This window comes from Leuciscus leuciscus (genome assembly GCF_965113295.1).
Source record: "Leuciscus leuciscus genome assembly, chromosome: 13".
NCBI lineage: Eukaryota > Metazoa > Chordata > Actinopteri > Cypriniformes > Leuciscidae > Leuciscus > Leuciscus leuciscus.
Window position 1 is genome coordinate 43,019,567 of NC_138737.1, and position 27,432 is coordinate 43,046,998.

Sequence of the window (27,432 nt, forward strand, 5' to 3'; positions counted from 1 at the left end):
GTTTAAATATGAATCGCGTGTCTGTGTGTGAATGAATGAATAAACGGCACAGCTGTAGTAAACAACAGCGCGCATCTGTGCTGTTCATTCACACTTGCACTTACAGTACATTACTAAACATTAGTTTTACATGAACACATCTACTAGTTTAGCTTTTCCCAAACTACATTGCTATACTGAGATGAGTAAAAATCGACTGAAATATGTTGAAATAAAATGTCTTTGTATAAGCAACGTATTAAACTGAAAATTAACATTTATATGCTAATATATCATAAAAACGATATGTTACAGACGAAATATGAATGTTTAGACAAGATTTCATTGATTAGTTTTGGAGAGATTATAAAGTTTTTACTGTAAAAAGACTATTGCCACATCAAATAAGCTTTTGTTCGCCAATTTCTGCTCATATGTTAAATATATAGTATGGGAGGTTTTGTCAAAAATAAAGTAGGTATATTGAATAATCATAATATGTTATTACAGTGTTTGTTCCAATATTCAAACTAATGAATCCTTAACTTTGAAATACGTATGATAAAATGTATACTTTTTACAAAGAAAGATTACACTTGAAATATTGTTACAGTTGTAATTATTGTTGTAATTGTAACCTTTTTAATAAAATAGCAAAAAATATATTTACAAGGTAAATCTAAACAAAACAAAATCTAAATCGGTCAATATAAGCCTTCTCATTAAATTATTTTATTGTGTTTTATTAGTGACACATTTGGGGAGAGGATATACTTTTTGAAAAAACAGTATGATAAATAACTGCACAATTACTAGAAATGTTTACCTTGGATATTATACAATTTGCATGCATACAAAATTTGTGGAAAAAGACAAATTTTTTTCAAGATGCTTCCAACTTTAACTCTGAAACAATTCTGTTAAATTTTGAACCTTTGAACCAATTCTGTAGAATATATATATATATATATATATATTTTTTTTTTTTTTTTTTTTTTTGTCCTCGCATTCTTTACTTGTGGTACCCTCTCAGTGACACCTGAATGAAAGGCTCATTATGCAGCTCATTATGCGGCTCATTATGCATATGGTCATTGTCTTCTCAGGTGTGAATCACAGCATTATTCATGATCATTCACGCCCCCACGCATATTGCCTTCAGGGCCGTCGCTAGTGGGGTGAAAGGTGGTGACAATTACAGGGGCCCCCACTGCCCAGGGGGCCCCACAAAATCCAGCAGTTATACTATATAGCTGTCAGGTTTTCATGGTCTTTCTGTTAGTTTCTTTGTCATGGTCTTCATTTGTGTTCTGTCATCATCATCATTAGTTCAGTTCTATCACCTGTGCATTGTTAATTAGTTCATCATCACCTTCACCTGTTGTCTTCATTATCTTCAGTGTATGTTCCTGTCTTTCACCTTTCAGTTGTCGGTCAATGTTTGTGTTTAGCACTCTGTCTGTGCACGCACACTGTTTCGAGTATTCGTCAGTTTACATAAATATTGAGTATTTTGGATCTTTGCCTGGAACTTCATCTTCTTCTACCCTGAGACGTTACAATAGCCCCCTGTTGTATGAATAATTCTAATATTTATATTAGTTGTATGCCTGAGATTTAAATGAAAACCACAAAAACATGCAATTTGATTCAATATTTTTTACCAAATATCTGCTTCTCTTTCCTCCCTAAAAATGGTTTAGTCTGATCTAAAGTATTTATTAATTATTCAGTCAGTGACAAACATCAGATGGACCCAATACAATTGTAAGTCCCACCCCAGCTCGTGAACAGAACCAATCAGAGTTGAGGCGGCAGTGCCTGAAGTTAACGATGAACTTGGTGGAAGAGCAGGAGAGTAACTGACTGAAAAATGACGGGGAAAAGAAAACATAAATCAGGGAACTAGAAACTAAAAGAATGAGAGGGAGGCCAGGAGAGTTGTTTTATCCCAGTCGATCAAGACGTTCTTAAAGACAGGTTGTATTGTTATTTCGCTGGGAATAGAAAAACTACCGTTGACTAAAGCCTGCCGGGTCCTGTAACTCTTCATTATCGGTGCGCACCACAATCGACCGAATGATTACGTGGTCAAAATTCCTGTCTTTTTACACTTTTGTAAATAGAATTTAAAAATGTACACGAGTCACGACGCATTGCATTATGCTCCTGACCTGCCGGCTGATGATGTATTTATTACATCAAGAAAACACGAATACAACACACTGCACTTGGATGAATACATTTATTAGCTTTATTTAATAATATATTACCAGTTCCATATTATCTTTATTAAAAAATAAGACAATAAATGTGTAAATAAATAAATAAATTTGACTGCATTCTTGTCAATTTCTAAATGTTTACTTTTTGATTTATGAAAAAAACATTATTTTGCTTTTTAAAAATTGGTTTTATTATTATTTAACAATTTCTTGCTTTTTGTTAGATTTTATTAGTTGTAATTTTGTATGTAAACATTTAACTTTTAATAAAAGTTTTACAACAACATCACCATCTTCTGTTATATGTGGGCCTCATGCTCATCTATTGTACAGTGTATTATAAGGAATATTATAAGGAAATATGGAATTAGTTTCCATTGTTATGCTGATGACGCTAAATTATCCAAATTGACAGAGTGTGTTAAAGATATAAAAGATTGGATGACGCGTAATTTTCTTTTATTAAATCCAGACAAGACAGAGGTAATACTTATCGGTTCAAAAAACCGCCCACAAAACCTCGCACAATACAACTTTAACATCATAGGATGTCCTGTTACTTTATCCTCTACAGTAAAAGACCTGGGTGTTATACTCGATTGCAACCTGTCTTTTGAAAATCATATTTCATATGTTACAAAAACAGCCTTTTTCCACCTTAGAAACATTGCTAAGCTACGTAATATGCTATCAGTTTCTGATGCAGAAAAGTTAGTTCATGCATTCATGACCTCGAGACTAGATTACTGTAATGCTTTATTAGCTGGTTGTCCTGCATCCTCAATAAACAAGCTACAGTTAGTCCAAAATGTCCTAGAGTTCTTACGAGATCAAGAAAATATGATCATATAACACCGATTTTATCATCACTGCATTGGTTACCTATAAAATTCTGTATTAATTACAAGGTATTGCTACTGACTTATAAAGCCCTAAACGGCTTAGCTCCAGTCTATTTAACGGATCTTCTATCGCCCTATAATCCATCGCGCTCTTTAAGATCACTAAATTCAAGGCTTTTGGTCATACCTAGGATATCCAGAACCACCAAAGGAGGGAGAGCATTTTCACATTTGGCTCCAAAACTCTGGAATAGTCTTCCTGATACTGTTCGTTGCTCAGACTCGCTCTCCCAGTTTAAAACTAGATTAAAGACGCATCTCTTCAGCCAGGCATTCATATAATATTTTTAATCTTACAGTTAAATCCGGCTTCTAGTTCATAAATGCCAGAGGAGAACTGGCCCCCGACTGAGCCTGGGTTCTCCCAAGGTTTTTTTTTTCTCCATTAGGTCACCTGATGGAGTTTTAGGACACCATTAGGTCACTTAATGGAGTTTTTCGGTTCCTTGCCACTGTTGCCTTTGGCTTGCTCAGTTGGGGATATTTTGGAGATATTAATTTAATTTTATCAATCAATAAATTCCACTAGAAACAAACCTTGTTGTATTATTTAAATTGAATACTGTGAAGCTGCTTTGATACAATCTGTATTGTGAAAAGCGCTATACAAATATACTTGACTTGACTTGTATGATATTGGTGGAGGGTGGTGGGGGGCCCGAATCCTCTAGCTGAACAGGTAACCATATTGAACAGGTAACCAGTGAAGGGATCTCAGAAGCGGTGTCACATGATCAAATTTTTTACCTCCCTTCAAAAAGCGCGCTGCTGCATTCTGAACAACTTGTAATCGAGAGATTTGACTCTTCGAAACCCCATAATACAGAGAGTTGCAGTAATCTTGCCTGGACGTTATAAAGGCATAAATAGCAACTTCTAGAGAAGCATTAGATAGGAAGGATTTAATTTTGGAAAAGGAGCGAAGATGAAAAAAACTAGAGCCCACTACCGAGGCAATTTGCCTATCAAATTGTAAGTTGTTATCAATTACCACACCTAAATTACGAACTTTTGCTGAAATAGTGAGGTTTAAAAGATCAAGGTTAGGTAAATATTGTCTTCTATGTTCGGAGGGGCCAAAAACAACACAGTTCAACACAGAACTTTAACCCTCGTCCTCTCCTCCCGTAACTAAGCTAAGATGGCTGCTGGCAAGTGTGGTGTGCTTGTGGTGCTTTTAGTATATATATTTATTATTAACTTTTTAGAGAACGGACATAAAATCGGTCTCGAGGGGCATTTACATGGTTGCTATGCTCACTCAAATAAACTTTTATTTAAAAAACAACTTGGTTATGGAAAGAAAATACTCATGGACACATTTCTTTATCCATGTTGGTATGCAGCCAAACGCAATGAAAAAGGTGGCGTCAAAAGGCAAGTGAATGGCGACGAATTGATCATTTGTATCTGCCTATTATTATCTGGAGATATACATCAATGTCCGGGCCTGATGCGGGAATTTGGACCAAGGAATACGATGTCAAGAAGGCCCTCGGCATGTGCGATGGGTTGCTCTAGACATTCAAACGCCGGGGACAAACTCCTATCCATGAGTGTCGCTGAAGGGAGTGGAACCGTGCGTGGAGGCGCCGGGAAAAGTGGTGGAGATCCTGAGCTGGGAGACGTGACAGTGATTAGGGAGCGCGGTGCAGAGCAGGTCAGGGGATTGGATCCACAGGCCACCGTGGAGCAGGCACTCTTGGACGAGATGGCGGGTGTCAACAAAGAGATATCGAATGTGGACTATTTCATGACGGCGAGAGGATTACACCTGCTTCATCTCAACATCAGAAGCCTTCTCCCGAAAATCACCGAGATCCGACACCTCAGCAAAAGTAGAAAGGTGGGAATATTTTGTTTCACGGAGACATGGCTGGATGACTCCATTACGGATGCTGAAATCGAATTGGAGAACTATTTGGTAATTAGGAGAGATCGAAACCGCAAAGGTGGAGGGGTGTGTATATATGTAAGAGCGGACATTGGTTTTAATCATAGAATGGACTTAAATAGTGAGCAGGTTGAAGCGGTTTGGTTAGATATTTTGCTACCGAAGAGTAAGCCCATACTAATTTGCGCATGTTATAGACCGCCTGATCAAACACAGTTTTATGAACTTTTAGAGGATGTTTGCTCAAATTGCATGGACCTGGTTAAATCTGAGGTTATCATGTTGGGGGATTTTAATACTGATGTTCAGAAAAGTGATGTTTCAGGGTATAAAGCATTGATGAATTTCTGTCGCTCCAATAGTTTACATCAGCTGATTAATGAACCTACACGTGTGTGCTCTACCACCCAAACTACGATTGATCTTGTCCTAGTATCAGACAAATCTAGGATAACAGAAAGCGGGGTTATAAAATATGGGTTGAGTGACCATTCTATTATTTTCTGTACTAGAAAGATCAAGAAAGCAGTGCTCAACTGTCATACTTCTATAAAAACCCGTTCACTGAAAAAGTATAGCAAAGAAGCACTGAATGGCTGTTTAAATAAAATGAACTGGTCTAAAGTTTTGCAATGTAGTGACGTGGACAGAGCATGGTGCCTATTTAAAAGTATGTTTTTAGAAGCTGTGGATAAAATAGCCCCATATAAAGAAATTTGAATAAGGCAGAGAACAGAACCCTGGGTGAATGATGACGTCCTTGAGGCAATTAGGGTAAGAAATAGGAAGTATGGGAAATTCTGAGAAAATAAGGATGAGCAGAGTTGGGCTGATTATAAAAAGGCTAGAAATGAAGTTAATAGATTAGTGGGCAATACTAAAAAGGCATATTTCAATGAAAAAATTACTGAATATAGAAACGACTCAGGAAAGTTATGGAAATCCCATAAGCAACTTGGCTACAGTAAAAGGCTAAAAACAAAAAACAGTAATATCACTCTAGATCTTGGCAACAACATTACATCAGAGAAGGAGATGGTGGCAGATAGCTTTAATACGCATTTCTCATCAGTTGCCAGGAAGCTTGTGGAAAAGTTACCTGGTCAGACTGGTCAATATGGTGAAAGTCATGTGCAGGACTTTTACTCTCAGTTAGGTGTCCGGGCGGGGAGTTTCTTTTTTGAAAAGGTGAGGGAGACACTTGTTCTTGAGAAGCTGAAGAGGCTTGATGGCTCTAAAGCCACAGGATTAGATTCTATTCCATCTAAATTCGTGAGGGATGCCGCTGAGATTATTACTCCGAGCATTACACATATTATAAACAGGTCGATAGAACAAGGATGCTTCCCCAATGACCTCAAGATTGCCAGAGTGATTCCATTATATAAGAAAGGGAATAAACTAGACCCTGGTAATTATAGACCCGTCTCAATTCTTGGTTGTCTGTCAAAGGTAATTGAAAGGATTATTTTTGAACAGATTGATAATTACTTAAAATCACAAAACCTACTTTATGAGTTCCAGTCGGGTTTTCGGAAATCACATTCTACGGATTCCTGTTTATTGTTTCTAACGGACTATATAAAAAAGGAGGTAGATAATGGAAACTTCTGTGGCATGGTCATGTTAGACTTACAAAAAGCTTTTGATACAGTCGACCATGGTGTCTTAATGTATAAATTGAAAGCCATGGGTTTTAGTGAATTAGCACAGAAATGGGTGGGCTCCTATCTGGAAAATAGAACGCAAGTAGTGGACATTGGGGGGAAAATGTCTCAACCAAAAGGCATGGACTGTGGGGTACCTCAAGGGAGCATTTTGGGTCCACTTTTTTTTTTACTATATATAAATGATCTAAAGTCTGCTTGTTCATGCAGTCTTTTTTTATATGCAGATGATTCTGCGATGGTTGTTTCTCACAAGGATAAAAATATGATTGAAAACAAACTTAGCTCAGCACTTCTAAATGTTAGTATGTGGATGGCTGATAACAGATTATCACTTCATTTAGGGAAAACTGAATCCATATTGTTTGGAACAAAGATAAAGTTAAAGAAAGCCTCCAGTTTTAAGGTCCTAGCTGGAGATATTGTAATTACTGCCAAGGAATCAATCAGTTATCTTGGATGTATGTTAGATTGCCCATAAGGTAATTACTAAAGTAAATCAGAGAGTCCGTTTTTTGGCCAGAATATCAAAGTTTTTGGATGAAAAAACAAAGCTAATTCTGGCAGGAGCTTTAATTCAGCCATATTTTGATTATGCGTGTGGATCATGGTACAATGGTGTCACAGGGAACCTGAAACATAGGCTTCAGACGTCTCAAAATAAATTAATAAGGCTTATTTTAGACCCTCCCATAAGAACTCATCTGGAATCTTCCCACTTTGAAAGAGTGGGATGGTTGGAAGTTGAGGATCGCGTGTCTCAGATGCAGCTGGGTATGGTACATAAAATTGTTAATGGAGATGTTCCCAAATATTTTAGAAATTATTTTAAAAGAGTAAGTGAAGGTCACAGTTACTCCACTAGGGGTAGCTCAACAGATTTTGTACCCCCCAGATTTAAAACTAATCTGGGCAAACAGTCTTTTCTTTATGCTGGAACTATCCTTTGGAATTGGTTACCTGGTACACTAAAGACAGTACGAAGCATAGGCAGTTTTAAACAGGGTTTGAAAGTATGGCTTAGATGCCAATCATAGTTTTTATTATATCATAGTCTATTTGTATTGTACATTTTTCTGTATAATATGAATGAATTTAAAATTATTGATGTGTGAATTGCTGCAACTTGTCCTTTCCCCTTGCCCTTATAGGGACCACAATGGAAATAAGTCTTTGGGCTTTATTGTGTCATCTCTGACTATTTATGTATTTTAATATATGACACAGAGTACTGTTTTCATTTTTTTATTTTATATTTAAGTGGTCAAATAAAATCAATCAATCAATCAGCTACGGCCCTGGCTGCCTTTCCAAACAAAACGTGTCTTACAAAGTTTAAATCAATGTATTGTTTTATGTGAATGATTAGGCAGGATGATTTTCACATCATTTTGAAACAAAAACTCTAGGTGACAACATCCATTAGTCAAAAGTCTTATTGACACATATTTAGTATGTGTTTTGTGGCCTTATTTCAGAAACTTTAATTTTTCGTTTTTTCAATAACCATGCATAAACATTATTCTCTCAAAAATACAAACATGTACATACATTTTGCTCACATATTATGATAGCCCTGTTTGTGCTAAATAGAGTGTAATTACACCTTTGCCATTAATATGTTTATAAGCAACTGAAAAAAGCACAAATGTCAGGGCATGTCAGAACATCTCAAGGACCCCAAAAACACCCCAGACCACAGAGGGTTAATGACAGTGTATTTATTGAATAAAAAATAAATTTTCTTATTTATCAAAATAAACTGAAAATAGTACAAACTTTGCATAAGTGATTGTTTTGAACAAGTATTAACTTTATTTAATTAGACATAATTAAAAAAAAACATTATTTTAGTTTAGTATTTCTAGCAATACTTTGTGCCTTTTCCCCTGTGTGTGGGGTAAAGTCCCACTCTGCCACCTCATACGTTTATAAGATTTTTAAACATCAGAAAAAATGGGGTCGTCTTATATTCAGGTTCTAAACTTTTACATAGCAACAATAGGGAGCTGAAGACACTGGATATCGCCAAAGAGTTGAACTTACCCACCAGCGGGGCAACTCATTTCTTATTTCGGCTATGTCCTGACACTCAAAGTCAAGTATTGCCTGTCCTCTAAGCATTACGCCACAAAACAAGTCTTGCCCAGCGCCTGCCCTCCGACTTCAGCGACAGCGCTATGTGATCAAAAAACATTCATATCCCCTGGATCAGACAGGTAATGCGGATCAAACACCTGTGTTTTTTGACAAGACAGCATCTGTCACTGTACATAAAAAAGGTGAGAAATCAGTCATTGTGAAATCTACTGGAAATGAGAACTACATGTTATTTTTATGGTATGCCATAACATTTCTTGGTTATATTTTGTTATTTTAATGTTTTACTATCCTATGAAGCTAAAAAAGTAGATTTTCCCCACTTATTTCAATACAGAAAAATATTTTGTCAGCCACATATGGTAAAAATGAGCTATCATTTCTGAAATACAATTCAAACCATGTTTGTTTTACTTTAAATTTTGTGACTTTTTCTCATTTAGGGTCATTAAGTCAAAACAGTTGTAAAAGTAAAGTGTAAAAAAAGTTATAGAAGTTTAAGTTTATGAAAATGTAAAATGTATATTTTAAATAAAATATATATATATTTTACAAAACATTGTTCAACTCTAAAACTTCAAGAAAATGTTAGGTTGATATCTCAACAAAAAAATGTTTTTCTTTGGGCGCAGTAATAAACTTTTCCACTAGATGACATCCAAACTCCACCGGTGACCATTGAGGACGCTTCGATTGCCAAAAAGGGTTTGAGTGATCTGAACCATGTATTTCCATACTATTCTAAACATTTATTAAGTATACATTCTATTCAGAAGTAGTTTGGGCAGTAATGTTATTATTTGATTTGAATTAAATCTCTAAAACTCATATAAAAAACATGCGGAAAGAATTAGAGCGTGTGTTATAGTTTGGCAACACATCACAAATGAAAAATGTATTGCTATTCTTCTATTGCTCTGTCATTTCTTTTGAAATGAAAAGTCTCCAAATATGAAAACTAGAGTCTGAAAGCGTTCAAATGCTATATACTTTGTCAAGATTACTTTAGGTTTAGACTAAGATATTTCGGTGTTTGGAGTTTGGGAGCTCCGTCAACTTAATTCTTAATCCTCGATGTCTTCTGTATACAAATTCTATAAACAAATATTTTTCCATTTTACAGTGGGTGAACATATCCCCGATAATATTCTATATCGAAAACAATCGGATTGCTTTGATATCGCAACTTATATCCAACTTTCCGAACATCCGCTACTAGCTTTAGCCTGCTAGCATCACTAGTGTGGTTTCGCTCGTCTTGTTTACACTCTTTTCACTCAAGAAATTATTGTTTAACTGTTTAATTACATTAGAAACTGTTGCAACGATCAGATCAAAAAAGGTTAGAGAGAAAGGTCTGCACCATGGTCCAACAGTATTACTCACGCTATCAAGAGAGAAACTTCTAATCTAGAGCGTAAATGGAAACAAACTCGTTTAGAGGTCTTTAGAATCGTGTGGAAAGACAGCACTTCCCGTTATAGAAAGGCTTTAAAAGCAGCCAGGGCCGAGCATCTCCACCAACTAATAGAAAATAACCAAAACAATCCAAGATTTTTATTTAGTAGAGTGGCGAGATTAACAAATAAACAGACATTCCTTGAACAAATTATTCCATTACAGTTTAGTAGTAATGACTTTATGAATTTCTTCACTGAGAAAATTTAAAGCATCAGAAATACAATTGTAAATGTATTACCTTTAACAGCGTCTTATGATTCAGCCTGAATTATCGCCGCTCAAGAACAATTGCAGTGCTTCACAACCATAGGACAGGAAGAGCTAAATAAACGTATCATGGCATCTAAACCAACAACATGTTTATTAGATCCAATACCCACTAAATTACTGAAAGAAGTGTTACCTGTAGTGGAAGAGCCTCTTCTCAATATTATTAACTCGTCTTTATCTCTAGGTTATGTTCCAAGATCGTTCAAGCTTGCAGTTATTAAACTTAAAGTTATTATAAATTATATATTATAAAGTTATGATATCTTAAATTTAAAATTAAAGTTATTAAAGTTATTAAAGAAATCACAATTAGATCCAAATGAATTAGGTTTTTTTTCATAGTGTGAATTTTGGGGAATTGTGTTGGATCCAATTAGGGTCAATTTGACCCGTACCATACAGGCTGTAACCAGAAATCGAACAGTGCACAAGGGTCACAAGTCAATTATAACGTATTAATTTCCACAATTATTCAAACAGAGCATACATTAAGCCATATAAAGCGAACAAAGAACATTTACATCATCAAAGAACATTATCACTGACTTCAGTCTAGCGTGAGTTTAAGCACTGTCAAAAACTGTTGTAATTACTGAAGCTGTCTACACTGTGAGATGAATCTCTTACTTTTACATCTGCACTTGTTTATGATGAGAGAATTTGTGAGAGTCAGCGAGTGCACGCATTGAACAAAACTCCAGCGTTTTATACTTGGATGATGAAACGGCAGCCACAGTACAACGGCGCCAGTGCATTCACCACACACCAGCTATAGACACCAGCTATAGGTGGAGCCAGTGCGCTCACCACACACCAGCTATAGGTGGAGCCAGTGCGCTCGCCACACACCAGCTATAGGTGGAGCCAGTGCGCTCGCCACACACCAGCTATAGGTGGAGCCAGTGCGCTCGCCACACACCAGCTATAGGTGGAGCCAGTGCGCTCGCCACACACCAGCTATAGGTGAGGCCAGTGCGCTCGCCACACACCAGCTATAGGTGGAGCCAGTGCGCTCGCCAGTGCGCTCGCCACACACCAGCTATAGGTGGAGCCAGTGCGCTCGCCACACACCAGCTATAGGTGGAGCCAGTGCGCTCACCACACACCAGCTATAGGTGGAGCCAGTGCGCTCACCACACACCAGCTATAGGTGGAGCCAGTGCGCTCGCCACACACCAGCTATAGGTGGAGCCAGTGCGCTCGCCACACACCAGCTATAGGTGGAGCCAGTGCGCTCGCCACACACCAGCTATAGGTGGAGCCAGTGCGCTCGCCACACACCAGCTATAGGTGGAGCCAGTGCGCTCACCACACACCAGCTATAGGTGGAGCCAGTGCGCTCGCCACACACCAGCTATAGGTGGAGCCAGTGCGCTCGCCACACACCAGCTATAGGTGAGGCCAGTGTGCTCGCCACACACCAGCTATAGGTGGAGCCAGTGCGCTCGCCAGTGCGCTCGCCACACACCAGCTAAAGGTGGAGCCAGTGCGCTCACCACACACTAGCTATAGGTGGAGCCAGTGCGCTCGCCAGTGCGCTCGCCACACACCAGCTATAGGTGGAGCCAGTGCGCTCGCCACACACCAGCTATAGGTGGAGCCAGTGCGCTCACCACACACCAGCTATAGGTGGAGCCAGTGCACTCGCCACACACCAGCTATAGGTGGAGCCAGTGCGCTCACCACACACCAGCTATAGGTGGAGCCAGTGCACTCGCCACACACCAGCTATAGGTGGAGCCAGTGCGCTCACCACACACCAGCTATAGGTGGAGCCAGTGCGCTCGCCACACACCAGCTATAGGTGGAGCCAGTGCGCTCACCACACACCAGCTAAAGGTGGAGCCAGTGCGCTCACCACACACCAGCTATAGGTGGAGCCAGTGCGCTCACCACACACCAGCTATAGGTGGAGCCAGTGCGCTCGCCACACACCAGCTATAGGTGGAGCCAGTGCGCTCACCACACACCAGCTATAGGTGGAGCCAGTGCGCTCGCCACACACCAGCTATAGGTGGAGCCAGTGCGCTCACCACACACCAGCTAAAGGTGGAGCCAGTGCGCTCACCACACATCAGCTATAGGTGGAGCCAGTGCACTCACCACACACCAGCACACTAGGTAGAGAGGAGAGAGAGTGATAGAGCCAATTCAATGGATGGGGATTATTAGGAGGCCATGATTGGCAAGGGCCATTGGATGGAATTTAGCCAGGACACCGGGGTTACACCTCTACTCTTTACGAGAAGTGCTATGGGATTTTTAATGACCACAGAGAGTCAGGACCTCGGTTTAACATCTCATCCGAAGGACGGTGCTCTTTGACAGTATAGTGTCGCGTCACTTTACCGGGGCGTTAGGACCCACACAGACCACAGGGTGAGCGCCCCCTGCTGGCCTCACTAACACCTCTTCCAGCAGCAACCTAGTTTTCTCAGAAGGTCTCCCATCCAGGTACTGACCAGGCTCAACCCTGCTTAGCTTCAGTGGGCAACCAGTCTTGGGCTACAGGGTGATATAGCTGCTGGAATAATTGTGCATAGGCACTTTTGGCCCAAGTCCCCGTTGATTTTCGACTCGTGGCCCAGCCTTACAGACACTCCTCCTATGGTTTACTTGTAATTAGAGGCTAGAACTTTGAGAAATTCTGTAAAGCTACAATGAGGAGAATGCAGAAGGCTATATCACTACCTCTTAGTTTTAAGACGGATCCAAGGACATTTATGCACTGTATATAAAAATCAGTTGAACCAAAATTTGCAACAAACAGATACACACAATGCAGCTAACCTGTGGTGCGGGGTTTGATGTGTTGTCTGAGTGCTGTGAAGGAACTCTTGTCCAGGCCTTTATTGAACCGCTGTCTGGAAGGAGAAAAGGCCCTGGACCGACGGCTCAGCTGAAGGCTGGTCCACTGACCTCTATGATGCCTCTGGTACCTCATTGCAAAATTTGGACGTTGTAAAATACGCTCCTCCATAGTCCTGAAAAACCTGAAGCTAAGAAAAGGAGAAATTATCATAAGATTGTTATATAAACAGATTTTTGCCTAGATTCAAATTCAGGTTGCTAACAGTTATTGATTAATAGCTATTTAGTACCTATATAAGCACTCTACACTGGTTTTCTATGGTAACTTTTACCAACAAGTATATCAAATAACCAAAGCAGTGTTGGTTCTGATAGGCTCTGACTTGTTATCAAAAAAACAAAGTGTGTAATTTTGATACCTACCCAGTTAGAGATCAAACTTGATTTCCACACTGCTTCAATTTAATGTTGTTGCCATGAAGTAGAGTACTAGAGCTTCTTCTACCGGGAAGTTTTTTACACCAAAGTGGTATGCAAAAAAGCTTGGTGTCTACCAGCCGTGTCCGTGATAACAGTGTAGTTTAGGGGTGTGCAGCAGAGCCAATATTTGTATCTGTAACTATCTCAAAATGATTCGCATCTGTATTCGTATTAAACCTGAAGCAGGCGGGGCTTTACCAGGAAGTTCGTACAATTACTTAAGAAGAGCATTATGTCTATGGTTTTAGATGTCTGTTTCCTTTGTAGCAATTTTTTTTTTAAATTGATTTGTATAATTAATAAAATAACTGATTATTATTATTATAACATTTATTTAAATATCTTCTAACTGTCAGAGCCGATAGCCTTGTAAATATGCAGTGCTAAATATGTCTGACTTCGTCAGTCATAGATCACTAAAATTAATATTACAGAGGTGTGTGAACTCGCAAGTACGATTTCAGGCACTGTAATTTGCTCTGGACCCCTTCATGTTCGCAGGAGTGATGAGATAGTCAGTAGATTGTGTTCACTCAATGGCTGGCTGTCTAAGTGGTGTCCGCAAAATAATATAGAATTCATAGACAATTGGAAAAGTTTTTGGGGCAGACCTGACCTGTTGAAAAGAGATGGTATTCATCCCTCCTGGGATGGTGCCGCTCTTCTCTCTAGTAATATGGCACATAGTCGTAGAGCTCAAACATGACAATCTGGGGCTCAGGTCAGGAAGCAGACAGACTGGCTAAACCGACCGTCTGCTAGCGGCCTCGCGTCACCAAGGTCAGATAAATCCCATCACATAGAGCCTCTTTCACCTAGATATCATCATATAGAGCCTCTTTCACCTAGATATAATTATACAGAGACTGTCTGTCCTAACCGAATTAGTAAATACAAAAAACTCTCAAACCCATTTAAGGGTAAAAATTGTATTGATGTTCAACAATTAAAAAAAAAAGTCAGTTCATGACTTTATGAACTTCTTTACTAACAAGATTGATAATATCAGGGAGAAAATTATAATTATGCACATGTCTACTACAGTATCGCATCAGGCAGTGCACTGTAGTGTCCCTGAGGAAAAATTCCATTCATTCGTTGCTATAGGAGAGGAAGAATTTACTAAACTCGTTAAATCATCTAAATCGACAACATGTATGTTAGACCCTATACCGACTAAGCTACTGAAAGAGATGCTTCCAGAGGTCATAGATCCTCTTCTTAATAATTTAAAACTTTTAAGCTGGCTATTATTAAACAGTTTTTTTTTTTTTTTTAAAGGCAACTTGATCGTACAGAATTAGTCAATTACAGGCCGATCTTGAATCTACCTTTTCTGTCAAAGATACTAGAAAAGACGGTATCCTCACAACTATGTTCCTTTTTTAGACAGAAATGATATCTGTGAGGATTTCGAGTCAGGATTTAGACCGTACCATAGTACTGAGACTGCTCTCATTAGAGTTACAAATTATTTGCTCCTATCATCTGATCGTGGTTGTATCTCTCTATTAGTGTTACTCGATCTTAGTGCTGCATTTCATACTCTTGACCACAACATTCTTTTAAATAGACTCGAAAATGATGTTGGCATTAGTGGAATTGCATTGGCATGCTTTAAATCATACTTATCTGACCGTTTGTTGCAGTAAATGAAGAGATGTCTTATCGATCATAAGTTCAGTATGGAGTACCACAAGATTATTAGAATGCATAGCTGATATAAAAAAATGGATGACTAGTAATTTTGTACTACTTAATTCTGGAAAAACAGGGATTCTAATTATTGGACAATTCAGAGATTTGTTTCTAAACACATTATAAATGTTTGAAATGTATTGCTGAAAACACGTTACAAAGACTGTGAACTATGTAGTACTGAATAGAGGAGTTACTCTGTAACTCGAGTTACCATTAAACAGTTTTTGTTTTGCAGTAGTTTTGGGCAGACCTGGAATCTTGACTCGATGACACACTGAAGCCACTGATTGTGGACCCTCTCCTAACCCTATAATAACTAGAGCGCATTAGCATCAGTGGTTCACCCGCTAAATCGCAACTTACTGTCATTAGTGTTAGTTACTACAGCCTACAGTTTGATAGCTAGCTATGCCTTCGTCATGTAAATGCATATTACCTGGTTGCGATAATTTACAAAACATTGTACAAAACTTGATCTCCTTATTTAAATTTCTTAAAAATGATGATATCAAGAAGAGGTGGATTCATTTTGTAAAGAGCGACCTTGATGGAGAGCTGAGGATCACCACCAACACCTGCGTCTGCAGTGAACATGTGGTGCTATCGTCTGCAGTACGTGCCCACCAATGAGTGTAAGTTGCCTTGTGTGCTTATGTTATAATTATTGTAGGTAGTCCAAAGTAACTCTACTACTACTGATTCTTTTGTTTATATGCATCAGTATGTTAAAATATTATTTGTACTTTCCGTCACTTCAGAGTTCCTACTGGAAACCAGGACAATTTTCCTACGGGAACCATTAGTTCTCTGGGAACCACCCTGGTGGCTAGTTCCTAGAACTGAGTTCCTAGAACTACCCGGTGCAAAAGCCCCTTTTGTTTGTCACTTACCCTTCCAGGACCTTGATTATAACACAGTGGACCAACGATGACAGGTCCATTAAAATGACTCAACTAAGAGAGTAGTCAACATTTTATTTCAAGAGTTTGCAGACTGCATTCAGCCTTAACCTTGATTTTTGACATATTCTTACCGAGAATGAAAATATTTCCCCTCAAACCTTGGCCGATAGAGATGGGTGTACCGTGAGGGACTCCTTATTCTGGGGATATGTCTTTTCTTGTTCTGAAAAATATAAAAAATACTGTTTTAAATGACATTCAGAAATGCAACTGATAATCATCACTTGAAGAATGCTAGTTTCAAACATGTAGCCTTAGTTAATAACTTGACAGTTCAATACTCCAGATAAGATTTCCAATATCATCGTATGTTTGTAATAGTTGCTGGAAAAACAAATAAGCACGTTAAAAACACATTAGGGTTATGCAATAATATTTTAATCTTATCTTTCATTTTTAATCTTTAATCAGTATTTTGTTACTGTGAAAAATATTTATATTCTTTGTTTAATGCTAATAACAAATTAAAAAAGATTAATTGAACTAAAAACTGTCTGTCCTTGCAAAGATAATATGGCTGTATAAATGTATTTTTTATGTTTAGCTATTTTCCTTCCACATTTCTTGTAAGGTGAGATGTACATTATATAGAAAATGTCATGTTGCACAAAAAAATAAATAAAAAATGAAAGCAGATCATTTGAATGCAGATCCACTATGTATGAGAGGAGAATAAAACAAATAAATTAGAGAAAAATAAACATTGCTTATAATAGTTCTTTATAAACAAAAACAACAAGAACATACTATATATTGCACAATCTGTCAGGCCCACTGGAGCCTCATCGATAGGGCAAGCTTGCACTGAATACCTCTGAGGTAAACTAACCCTGGAACACGAGCTGGGACAGGTTATGTTCAGAGAGTAAGTTACTATGACTACTCACATACCCTGAAACTTTCCTCAGATTTTTGGAACCGAAAGTTGAGGTTCATACGGTTCACTCACTTCTCAGAATCCTGAAGCCAGATTGGTTCACGTCGGTGCTTTTCACAGACAAATGGCATTTCAGTTCACTGCAAGCATTGGCTGCCTATAAGGCCATGCAGAAATGACCAATCATCAGAATCTTTCTTCTTCAGTGCGAAGATCATCTCGCTGCTCCAAAGAAGACTGAAGCCTCTCTCTCGCTGACTCTCTGCAAGCAAGCTGATTTAGCGTCTCCCCTGCAGCCATCCAGCAACTAAATTAAAGAGCAAATTTGAGCAAATTTTCAACGACATTGTTCCAAATGTCGTGTCATGAATTTGGCTCGTGCAGGGCTCACTGCCCCCTCTAGATGAGAATACCCAGTGTGGTGTACCGACGCCAGCTTGCGTCCGCCTGGAAGCTCCGCCTGGAAGCTCCGCTTCTTCCTTCGCCTCGTGACTCTTCAGCGAACCGGCCATTCCCTCATCTCACAACCTTCTCCATCTCACAACCTTCTCCATCTCACAACCTTCTCCATCTCACAACCCTCTCCATCTCACAACCTTCTCCATCTCACATCCTTCTCCATCTCACAACCCTCTCACAACCCTTCTCCATCTCACAACCCTCTCCATCTCACAACCTTCTCCATCTCACAACCTTCTCCATCTCACAACCCTCTCCATCTCACAACCTTCTCCATCTCACAACCTTCTCCATCTCACATCCTTCTCCATCTCACAACCCTCTCACAACCCTTCTCCATCTCACAACCCTCTCCATCTCACAACCTTCTCCATCTCACATCCTTCTCCATCTCACAACCCTCTCACAACCCTTCTCCATCTCACAACCCTCTCCATCTCACAACCTTCTCCATCTCACAACCTTCTCCATCTCACAACCTTCTCCATCTCACAACCCTCTCCATCTCACAACCTTCTCCATCTCACAACCTTCTCCATCTCACATCCTTCTCCATCTCACAACCCTCTCACAACCCTTCTCCATCTCACAACCCTCTCCATCTCACAACCTTCTCCATCTCACATCCTTCTCCATCTCACAACCCTCTCACAACCCTTCTCCATCTCACAACCCTCTCCATCTCACAACCTTCTCCATCTCACAACCTTCTCCATCTCACAACCCTCTCCATCTCACAACCTTCTCCATCTCACAACCTTCTCCATCTCACAACCCTCTCCATCTCACAACCCTCTCCATCTCACAACCCTCTCCATCTCACAACATTCTCCATCTCACAACCTTCTCCATCTCACAACCCTCTCCATCTCACAACATTCTCCATCTCACAACCCTCTCCATCTCACAACCTTCTCCATCTCACAACCCTCTCCATCTCACAACCTTCTCCATCTCATAACCCTCTCCATCTCATAACCCTCTCCATCTCACAACCTTCTCCATCTCATAACCTTCTCCATCTCACAACCCTCTCCATCTCACAACCCTCTCCATCTCACAACCTTCTCCATCTCACAACCCTCTCACAGCCCTTCTCCATCTCGCAACCCTCTCACAACCCTTCTCCATCTCACAACCCTCTCCATCTCATAACCCTCTCCATCTCACAACCTTCTCCATCTCACAACCCTTCTCCATCTCACAACCCTCTCCATCTCACAACCTTCTCCATCTCACAACCTTCTCCATCTCACAACCCTTCTCCATCTCACAACCTTCTCCATCTCACAACCTTCTCCATCTCACAGCCCTTCTCCATCTCACAACCCTCTCCATCTCACAACCTTCTCCATCTCACAACCTTCTCCATCTCACAACCCTTCTCCATCTCACAACCTTCTCCATCTCACAACCTTCTCCATCTCACAGCCCTTCTCCATCTCACAACCTTCTCCATCTCACAACCCTCTCACAACCCTTCTCCATCTCACAACCCTCTCCATCTCACAACCCTCTCACAGCCCTTCTCATCTCACAACCTTCTCCATCTCACAACCCTCTCCATCTCACAACCCTCTCCATCTCACAACCTTCTCCATCTCACAACCCTCTCCATCTCACAACCCTCTCCATCTCACAACCCTTTCCATCTCACAACCTTCTCCATCTCACAACCCTCTCCATCTCATAACCATCTCCATCTCATAACCATCTCATAACCTTCTCCATCTCATAACCCTCTCCATCTCATAACCTTCTCCATCTCATAACCATCTCATAACCTTCTCCATCTCATAACCCTCTCCATCTCACAACCCTCTCCATCTCACAACCCTCTCCATCTCACAACCCTCTCCATCTCATAACCTTCTCCATCTCCTAACTTTACTTGAATGTGTTACAATAGAAGTATGTAGAGAAAAAAAGAAAAATGTCATTGTAAGTTGCATCCATAGATCTCCAGATTCTAATATTGATTTATTTAAGGATTGGATAGAGGAAAAATGTACAAAAACAAATCAGAAAGTCATGTTTATCTGTGGTGTCTTCAACATTGATTTGCTAAATCCAAATAAGCACAATATGACGGAGGATTTTATTAATACAGTGTATAGTCTGGGCTTTTCCCCCCAAATTTCCAGACCCAGTAGGATTACTTCCTACTGTGCAACACTAATTGATAATATTTTTACAAATGATATAGATAACAATACAGTGAGTGGACTATTAATAAATGATATTAGTGACCACCTACCAGTTTTTACAGTTTACAACAGCAATTACACATCTAATAAAGGCAATAAACCTCTATTCAGATGGGTCAGAACAGAAGAGTCTATGGTTGTATTTAAAGATGATTTGCTTTCACAAGACTGGGAAATAATATATAAGGAAAAAGATATTGATAAAGTATATGGTGAGTTCCTAAGAATATTTAAATTATTATATGATAACAATTGTCCGATAATAAAATATTGCGGAAAACAAAAATATAGTGATAGACCATGGATTTCAAAAGGATTACAAAATGCCTGTAAAAAGAAAAATACACTTTATAGAGAATTGATTAAACAGAACTATAGAAGCAGAAAATAAATATAAGAAATATAAAAATAAGTTAATTAAGAGAGAATACTATAGTAATCTATTAGACAATAATAAAAATAATATGAAGGGTATATGGAATATACTAAACAGTATTATGAGAAGGGGCACGAGACAGTCTAATTATCCCTAGTATTTAATTGATAATGAAAAGAACATTAATAATTTGGAGGATGTGGTCAATAACTTTAATAAATATTTTGTAAACGTCGGACCAGATTTAGCTGAAAAAATTCCTATTCCACAGATAATCCTATTAAACAGATACAATGATCTTATTAAAAGAAATCAATGTTCAATGTTTCTTAAAGCAGTAGAAGAAAAAGAAATAATAGATAGGCTATTGTTAAAAAATGCTAAACTAAAGCATCCACTGATTGCAACGAAATAGATATGAAGATAGTAAAAACTTTAACTGAGGGGATCTCAAAACCATTAACTTACATTTTTAATTTGCCATTTCAAACTGGTCAATTTCCAACAAAAATGAAAACAGCAAAAGTCATACCTCTGTTCAAAACTGGAGACAAACACCCCTTCACAAGTTACAGGCCTGTCTCTCTACTGCCACCATTTTCAAAAATTCTAGAAAAACTCTTCAATGACAGATTGGACAAATTCATTGATAAATACAAATTACTCATTGACAGTCAATATTGATTCAGAAAAAAATAGGTCAACATCACCAGCTTTAACTGTACTCATTGAAGAAATGACAAATTCCACAGACAAAAAGAAATATGGAGTTGGGGTATTCAATGATTTGAAAAAAACGTTTGATACAATTAATCATGAAATATTAATCAATAAACTGGAAAGGCTCGGGATCAGGGGGATAGTGCTGAATTGGTTAAGCAGTTATTTAAAAGACAGGAAACATTTTGTGAAGTTGGGAGATTATACATCTGAATGTTTGGATCTTGCGTGTGGTGTCCCCCAGGGGTCAGTATTGGGACCAAAATGATTTATTCTCTACATAAATTACATATGTAAAGTATCTGAACTAATGACATTTGTGTTATTTGATGATGACACAAATATCTTTGGTTCTGGTCAGAATTTACAGCAACTCCAGGGGCCTCATTTATAAAACTTTGCGTAGGATTTGCGGCAGAAGTGGCGTACGGATGAAACATAGGACGTGCGTATGCACAGAAATATTCGGATTTATAAAACCGTGCGCACGCACATCCTAAGCAGTTTTCCCTTAATAAATCACAATCAATTCTAAATGTAGCGCAGCTTTTGCGGCTTCATGTCTCGCCTATAGTTGCCCATAAATAGTCCGTGAAACGCCCACAAGTTAATATTCATCGATTGCGAAATCATGGCAAACACAGAGAGGAAAACCAAGAAACGTAACTTCACTCACTGTGAATTGTGCGTCATTAAGCATTGCGATGGCATCATGGCATTTTATTACCATCCATTTGATTGCATCTGACAAGCTACAGATGTGTTATGAGGATGAATTGCATAACATGCCAATATTATTGCAGAACATATTTCACTTTTCTTTTTGCAAATATGTGTTAATTTGCATTTCTGTTGTAATCTTCGTTTGATTTTGTTTGTTTTACCCTGCAGATCGATCAAACGGGTGTTATTGTAGGCTGTTAATTTAAGACTTGCTTTGTGAAGTCATGTTATTTATGAGAGGCAGTATTGCCATTTCTTTTACACAACGGTCTACAGTTCTCTTACGAGAGGTACTCTCGTACTGCGTAAATCTTACGCTAGGGGAAAATCTCTTTTCCACGAGATACTGAAGCCAAAAAATTATCCTTAATTTTGAAATAATGTAAAACGCGTTGCGGCAGCATGCAGACACAGGCGAGACGGCTTGTGCGCCTATTGGCTGCCCTGCGGCAACTGCAGCAGCCTATCGATAAGGCCCACTCGTGACGTCAGCTCCAATGGGGGCGCTTCGCGCCCAATACGTCACGTCCCGCCAGAATGGGCGTGGTCTAGGGCTATAAACATAGCTTCGAGAGGCTAGCTCACTGATTTTTCATCTCTTCAGCGAAGCTCTCGCATCGCTGGATCCGGAGAGAAGCCGCGCCGTCTGAAAAAGCCTTTCAGCGGGACGAGTCGACACTCTGAAGCCACTGGCCGCGCCGCCTTCAGTCGCCTTCCTGCTGCGCTATCCGGCGTTATATCCTTTCTCTGCTACTGTGTTTTGTGTATGTGTGTGTGCTCGCCGCCGCGACACACACTCTCATTGCACTAAAAGAGCCGGGCGTCTTTTTCAAGACGCCCCTTTCCTGAGGATCACGCAGCTCTCGCGCTCGCGCTCGCTGACGGCGACCGCCCTCACTGCGAGCCAGTTACTGCCTGGTGACTCTGAGGACTCACCTGGCATCCTTCTCCGAGACTGCTCCTCCGCCCCCCCCAACCCGCAAAGCTCGCCGGTGCGCCCGCTTGCCTTGCCTGCTTGGGGGATGATACCTGCTCTCCCTCTGTTCGAGCCGCGCAAACCGCGCTGTTCACAGGGGATGTCAGGAGCGGACGGTCACGGGGCTAGCTTTCTCTCTCCCTCTGTTCGAGCCGCGCAAACTGCGCCGTTCACAAGGGAGGCTGGAAGCGGACGATCGGGGTTAGTTTTTCTTTACGTTACAAGAAAGCTACCCTGCCCTTGCGCCCCATTCACGCGTCACTCACCGGCGAAAAGACAACTCAGTTCCCTGATTAGGCGACTGGAAATATCAATATTGCAGCAAACGAGCCTGTTGTAACACCCACGCTTGCAAGCAAACGCCGAAGAAAACATGTTGACGCTCTCTTATATGCTCATGCATCTATACACCTTTGTGTTCCCCCCCTGTGGCTCAGTGGCGGAATCTTAGGTTTTTCGCACGAGAGACCGGGGTTCGAATCCCGGTCTAACGGCAGATATATTATGCCGCCAATGCTTCGCTCTGTCAGTTCCCTGAAAGGCGACTGCAGATGTGCATTTTGCAGCCAACGAGCGCGCTGTACAACCCGCTCGCCTGCACCCAAACACCGTTTCTATGGTTCCCGTGCGTCACTGGCGAAAGGAGAAAAGGGTGTTTTTAGCCCCGCTGCGGCCGGGCCGACCTCCACTCCTGACACATTTCTCATTCCCCTCTTAAGTTCAGGTGACTGGAAATGTCAATATTGCAGTGAGCGAGCCTGTTGTTTTGCACGCACGCCTGCAAACAAACGCCAGCATGTTGACGCTCTTTGATAATACTCGCGCTACTGAATGTCTATGTGTCTTCCTCTGTGGTCCAGTGGTAGATCGTCAGATTTTCACGCGAGAGACCCGCGATCGAATCCCGGGTCTACCGGCAAAACACACTTTTTGCCGTCAATTCTCGCTCTGGCAGTTCCCTGAAAAGGCGACTGCAGATGTGTATTTTGCAGCCAACGAGCGCGTGGTACAACCCGTTCGCCTGCACCCAAACTCTGTTTCTATGGTTTCCGCCTCTGAAGTTCAGACGACTGGAAATGTCAATATTGCAGTGAACAAGCCTGCTGTAATACACGCACGCCTGCAAACAAACGCCAGCATGTTGACGCTTTCTGTTTCTATGGCAACTTCTCGCTCGTTCAGTTCCAGTAAATGCGACTGTTCCAGTGTATTCTGCAGTAAACAAGTCGGCGAAACAGCCCGCTTGCCTGCACACAAACGCCGCTTTTACGGCTACCCAGATAAATCCCATAAGAGTGTATTTTCTGGTGTCCCGGCCACGGCCGATGGTGTTACGAATGTAGACGAAATTCCTACACACAAACACAGCCCGTCACACAGGGCTCGCGCACATGAAATCGACCCAGGTCGATTGCGCATTAAACGTGGTAAATGTGCCCACTGCCCAGTGCCCACAAACACTACGTTCCGCATATCTCAAGGTTTCTGTAAAAACAAAACCAACGTGCATTCGCTCTGCTCAGGCGGACAATGCTCTCAGTGTTGTAAATGTGCCCGCTATCCCGCGCCCACATTCACACATAGACATGACAGGTCCTACGGGACTCGCCCAGCCCTCCCCTCTCGGTTGACCACCGCAAAGGAGTCGAGCGCGGGCAATCTGCCCGCTGTTATCAGCGCGCCCCCTGCCTCGAAGCGCGACGCTTATGTTACAGCACACCGAAGCCCCTCTGTCGCTGAGCGACCAGAGCGCGCTCCGCATTCAGCCCCTAGCCATTCGTGCAGATGCATGGGCAAGGCTACCCGGGGGTTTTGAAGTGGGTGCTAGACATTATAGAAAGAGGCTATTCGCTACAGTTTCGCCGACGCCCTCGCCGCTATGTGACGCGCGTCGAAGCTACGGTAAAAACAGAAGTAGCACCACCTACTTCGAGCCGAAATTTTGAAACTGTTGAGCAAAGGGGCCATAGAGCCTTTATCTCAAGCTCAGAGTGAAGGAGGGCTATACAGCAGATACTTCCTGGTACTGAAAAAAGACGGGGGTCTCAGACCCATACTAGATCTAAGGCAACTGAACAGAGTGCTTGCGAAGCAACAGTTCGGAATGCTCACGACCAGAAAAACCCTCACGCACATTCGCCGAGGAGATTGGTTTGTGTCAATAGATCTGAAAGACGCATATTTTCAAATACAAATAGCGTCACGTCACAGGCGACGTTTGAGATTCGCCTTCGAGGGCCAGGCATATCAGTGCTCAGTCCTTCCGTTCGGCTTGTCTCTAGCCGCTCGCACCCCTCAGACTACAGGGCATGCGAGTATTGAACTACTTGGACGATTGGCTGATTCTAGCTCAATCTCACTCGGTGCTCATAGAGCACAGGACCATTTTGCTCGATCACCTCGAGAATCTGGGTCAATTGGGCGAAGAGTTCTCTGTCTCCCAGACAGATAATATCTTTTCTGGGCACAGAACTGGACTCGCTGTCTATGATAGCGCGACTGTCACCAGAGCGCGTACTAGACATTCAGCGCGCAGCGAGCTCTTTCCGCTGCGGCGCATCTGTCCCGCTCAAGAAATTTCAGAGGATGCTAGGTCTCATGGCATCATCAGTACTTCAGTTGGGCTTGCTTCGCATGCGCCCGCTACAGTTCTGGCTGAAAGCGCGAGTACCGCGCCGAGCGTGGGCTTCCGGTCTGCTTCGTCTCAAGGTCAATCAGAAATGCATCGCAGCTCTGAAACCTGGGAAAGCAAACGACTTGTACCAATCAGGTGTTAGCCTGGGGACTTCCTCGAGTGTGAAGGTAGTGTCTACGGACGCCTCCACCTTGGGATGGGGAGCACTGCTCAAGGGCAGACCGTTCTTCGGCCAATGGTCAGAACGGGAGAAGCTTCTACACATAAACTGCCTCGAAATGTTGGCAGTAGACAACGCACTGACGCGTTTTTGTCCCTAAATACGAGGACACCACGTCCTGGTCCGCTCGGACAACATGTCAGTGGTGTCCTACATAAATCGCCAGGGCGGCCTCAGGTCCCGAAACCTGCACAGGCTGACAGAACGCCTCCTGGTGTGGGCTCAGCGCAACCTGCTCTCGCCGAGAGCAGCGCATGTGCCAGGGCTCCTGAACGTAGGACCGGACAGACTGTCCAGAAACAATGTTCCGACAGGCGAATGGCCTCTACACCCACAGACAGTCCAGCTGCTGTGGAAGAAATTCGGCAGAGCGGAAGTAGACCTGTTCGCGTCTCAAGAAAACGCTCACTGTCTGGAATTTTTCTCCAAGAGCAGGGACGCGCTGGCTCACGTATGGCCCCGCCGCCCGCTCTATGCCTTTCCTCCCGTCTTTCTCCTGCCTCAGGTGATAGAACGGATCAGAGAAGGATGCTCAGTGCTACTCGTAGCGCCGTTCTGGAAAAACCAACCCTGGTTCCCAGTTCTGATGCAGCTAGCAAGCACTGCCCCATGGCCAGTGCCAGTGAGGAGGGACCTCCTCTCTCAGGCCAAGGGCTCGTTTTGGCATCCGCGCCCAGAGCTGTGGTCCCTTCATGTTTGGGCCATCAACGGGTACCCGCTGACCTCCCCAAGCGGAGTGTTAAACACGATCACGCAGGCTAGAGCTCCGTCTATGCGACGTCTCTATTCCTCGAAATGGTCAGTGTTCTCCAGCTGGTGCACAGCTCGTGGCGTGTCGCCCCTAGACTGTGGGGTGACGGAGGTTCTCTCCTTCCTACAAGAGCTGTTGGACAAGGGCAGGACCCCTTCCACGCTCAAAGTGTATGTGGCGGCCATAGCAGCGTTCTCAAAAACAACGCTGGGTCAGTCAGTAGGAAGGAACGATTTAGTCATCGTCTTCCTTAGAGGAGCTAAGAGACTGAATCCTCCCAGACCTCCCTCAGTCCCTGTATGGAACCTTTCTACAGTGCTGGAAGCCATGAAAGGTGACCCATTCGAGCCTTTACAGACGATTGATCTTAAACACCTGTCTTTCAAGACAGTGTTTCTTCTGGCTCTCGCTTCAGTGAAGCGCACAGGGGACTTACACGCGCTCTCAGTAAGCGCGACGTGTATGGAGTTTGGGCCTAATGACTCAAGAGTTATACTCAAACCTAAGCACGGTTATGTTCCAAAATCCCTCAACACACCGTTTAGGGCGCAGGTCATTCCCTGTCAGCCTTACCGGTCTCTGACGAGGAAGGAGACGCAAGCTTCCTTTGCCCAGTCAGAGCATTAAGAGCTTATGTGTCTCGCACGTCTGTTTTCAGACAGACAGAGCAGCTCTTTGTTTTCACTCTACGGACGTTCTAAGGGACTTGCCGTGTCGAAACAGAGCCTATCCAGTTGGATAGTTGATGCTATAGCGCTGGCTTATACCTCTAAGGGCTTACAGTGCCCATTTCACGAGAGGCGTGGCCTCGTCGTGGGCTTGGTCTAGTGGGATTGCCTTGCAAGATATCTGTATGGCGGCAGGCTGGGCCTCCCCGTCTACATTTATAAGGTTTTATAACCTAGAGGTTCCCGCCTTGCAGGCTAAGCTGCTTTCGGTCTAAAATCGGTACTGTCTGCCCTGATGTGTTCGGGCCAGAATACTGAAACTGCTTGAGCAAATGCTCGCTGTTGGATCGCGCAGCTCTATGGGCAGT

The 27,432-nt window shown here is 41.8% G+C and overlaps 1 protein-coding gene across 1 annotated transcript in view; it reads right to left on the reverse strand.

The window, feature by feature from the left end:
• The window catches only part of LOC309512017 (uncharacterized protein), a 70,917-nt gene that overhangs the window by 40,096 nt on the left and 3,389 nt on the right, over positions 1–27,432 (reverse strand). Inside the window, exons 2-3 of the mRNA XM_082187427.1 lie at positions 16,524–16,615; positions 13,289–13,497 (exon numbers count right to left, since the gene is read on the reverse strand). Coding sequence (XP_082043553.1) covers positions 13,289–13,497; positions 16,524–16,615 — 301 coding nt within the window. The remainder of the gene's footprint in view (positions 1–13,288; positions 13,498–16,523; positions 16,616–27,432) is intronic.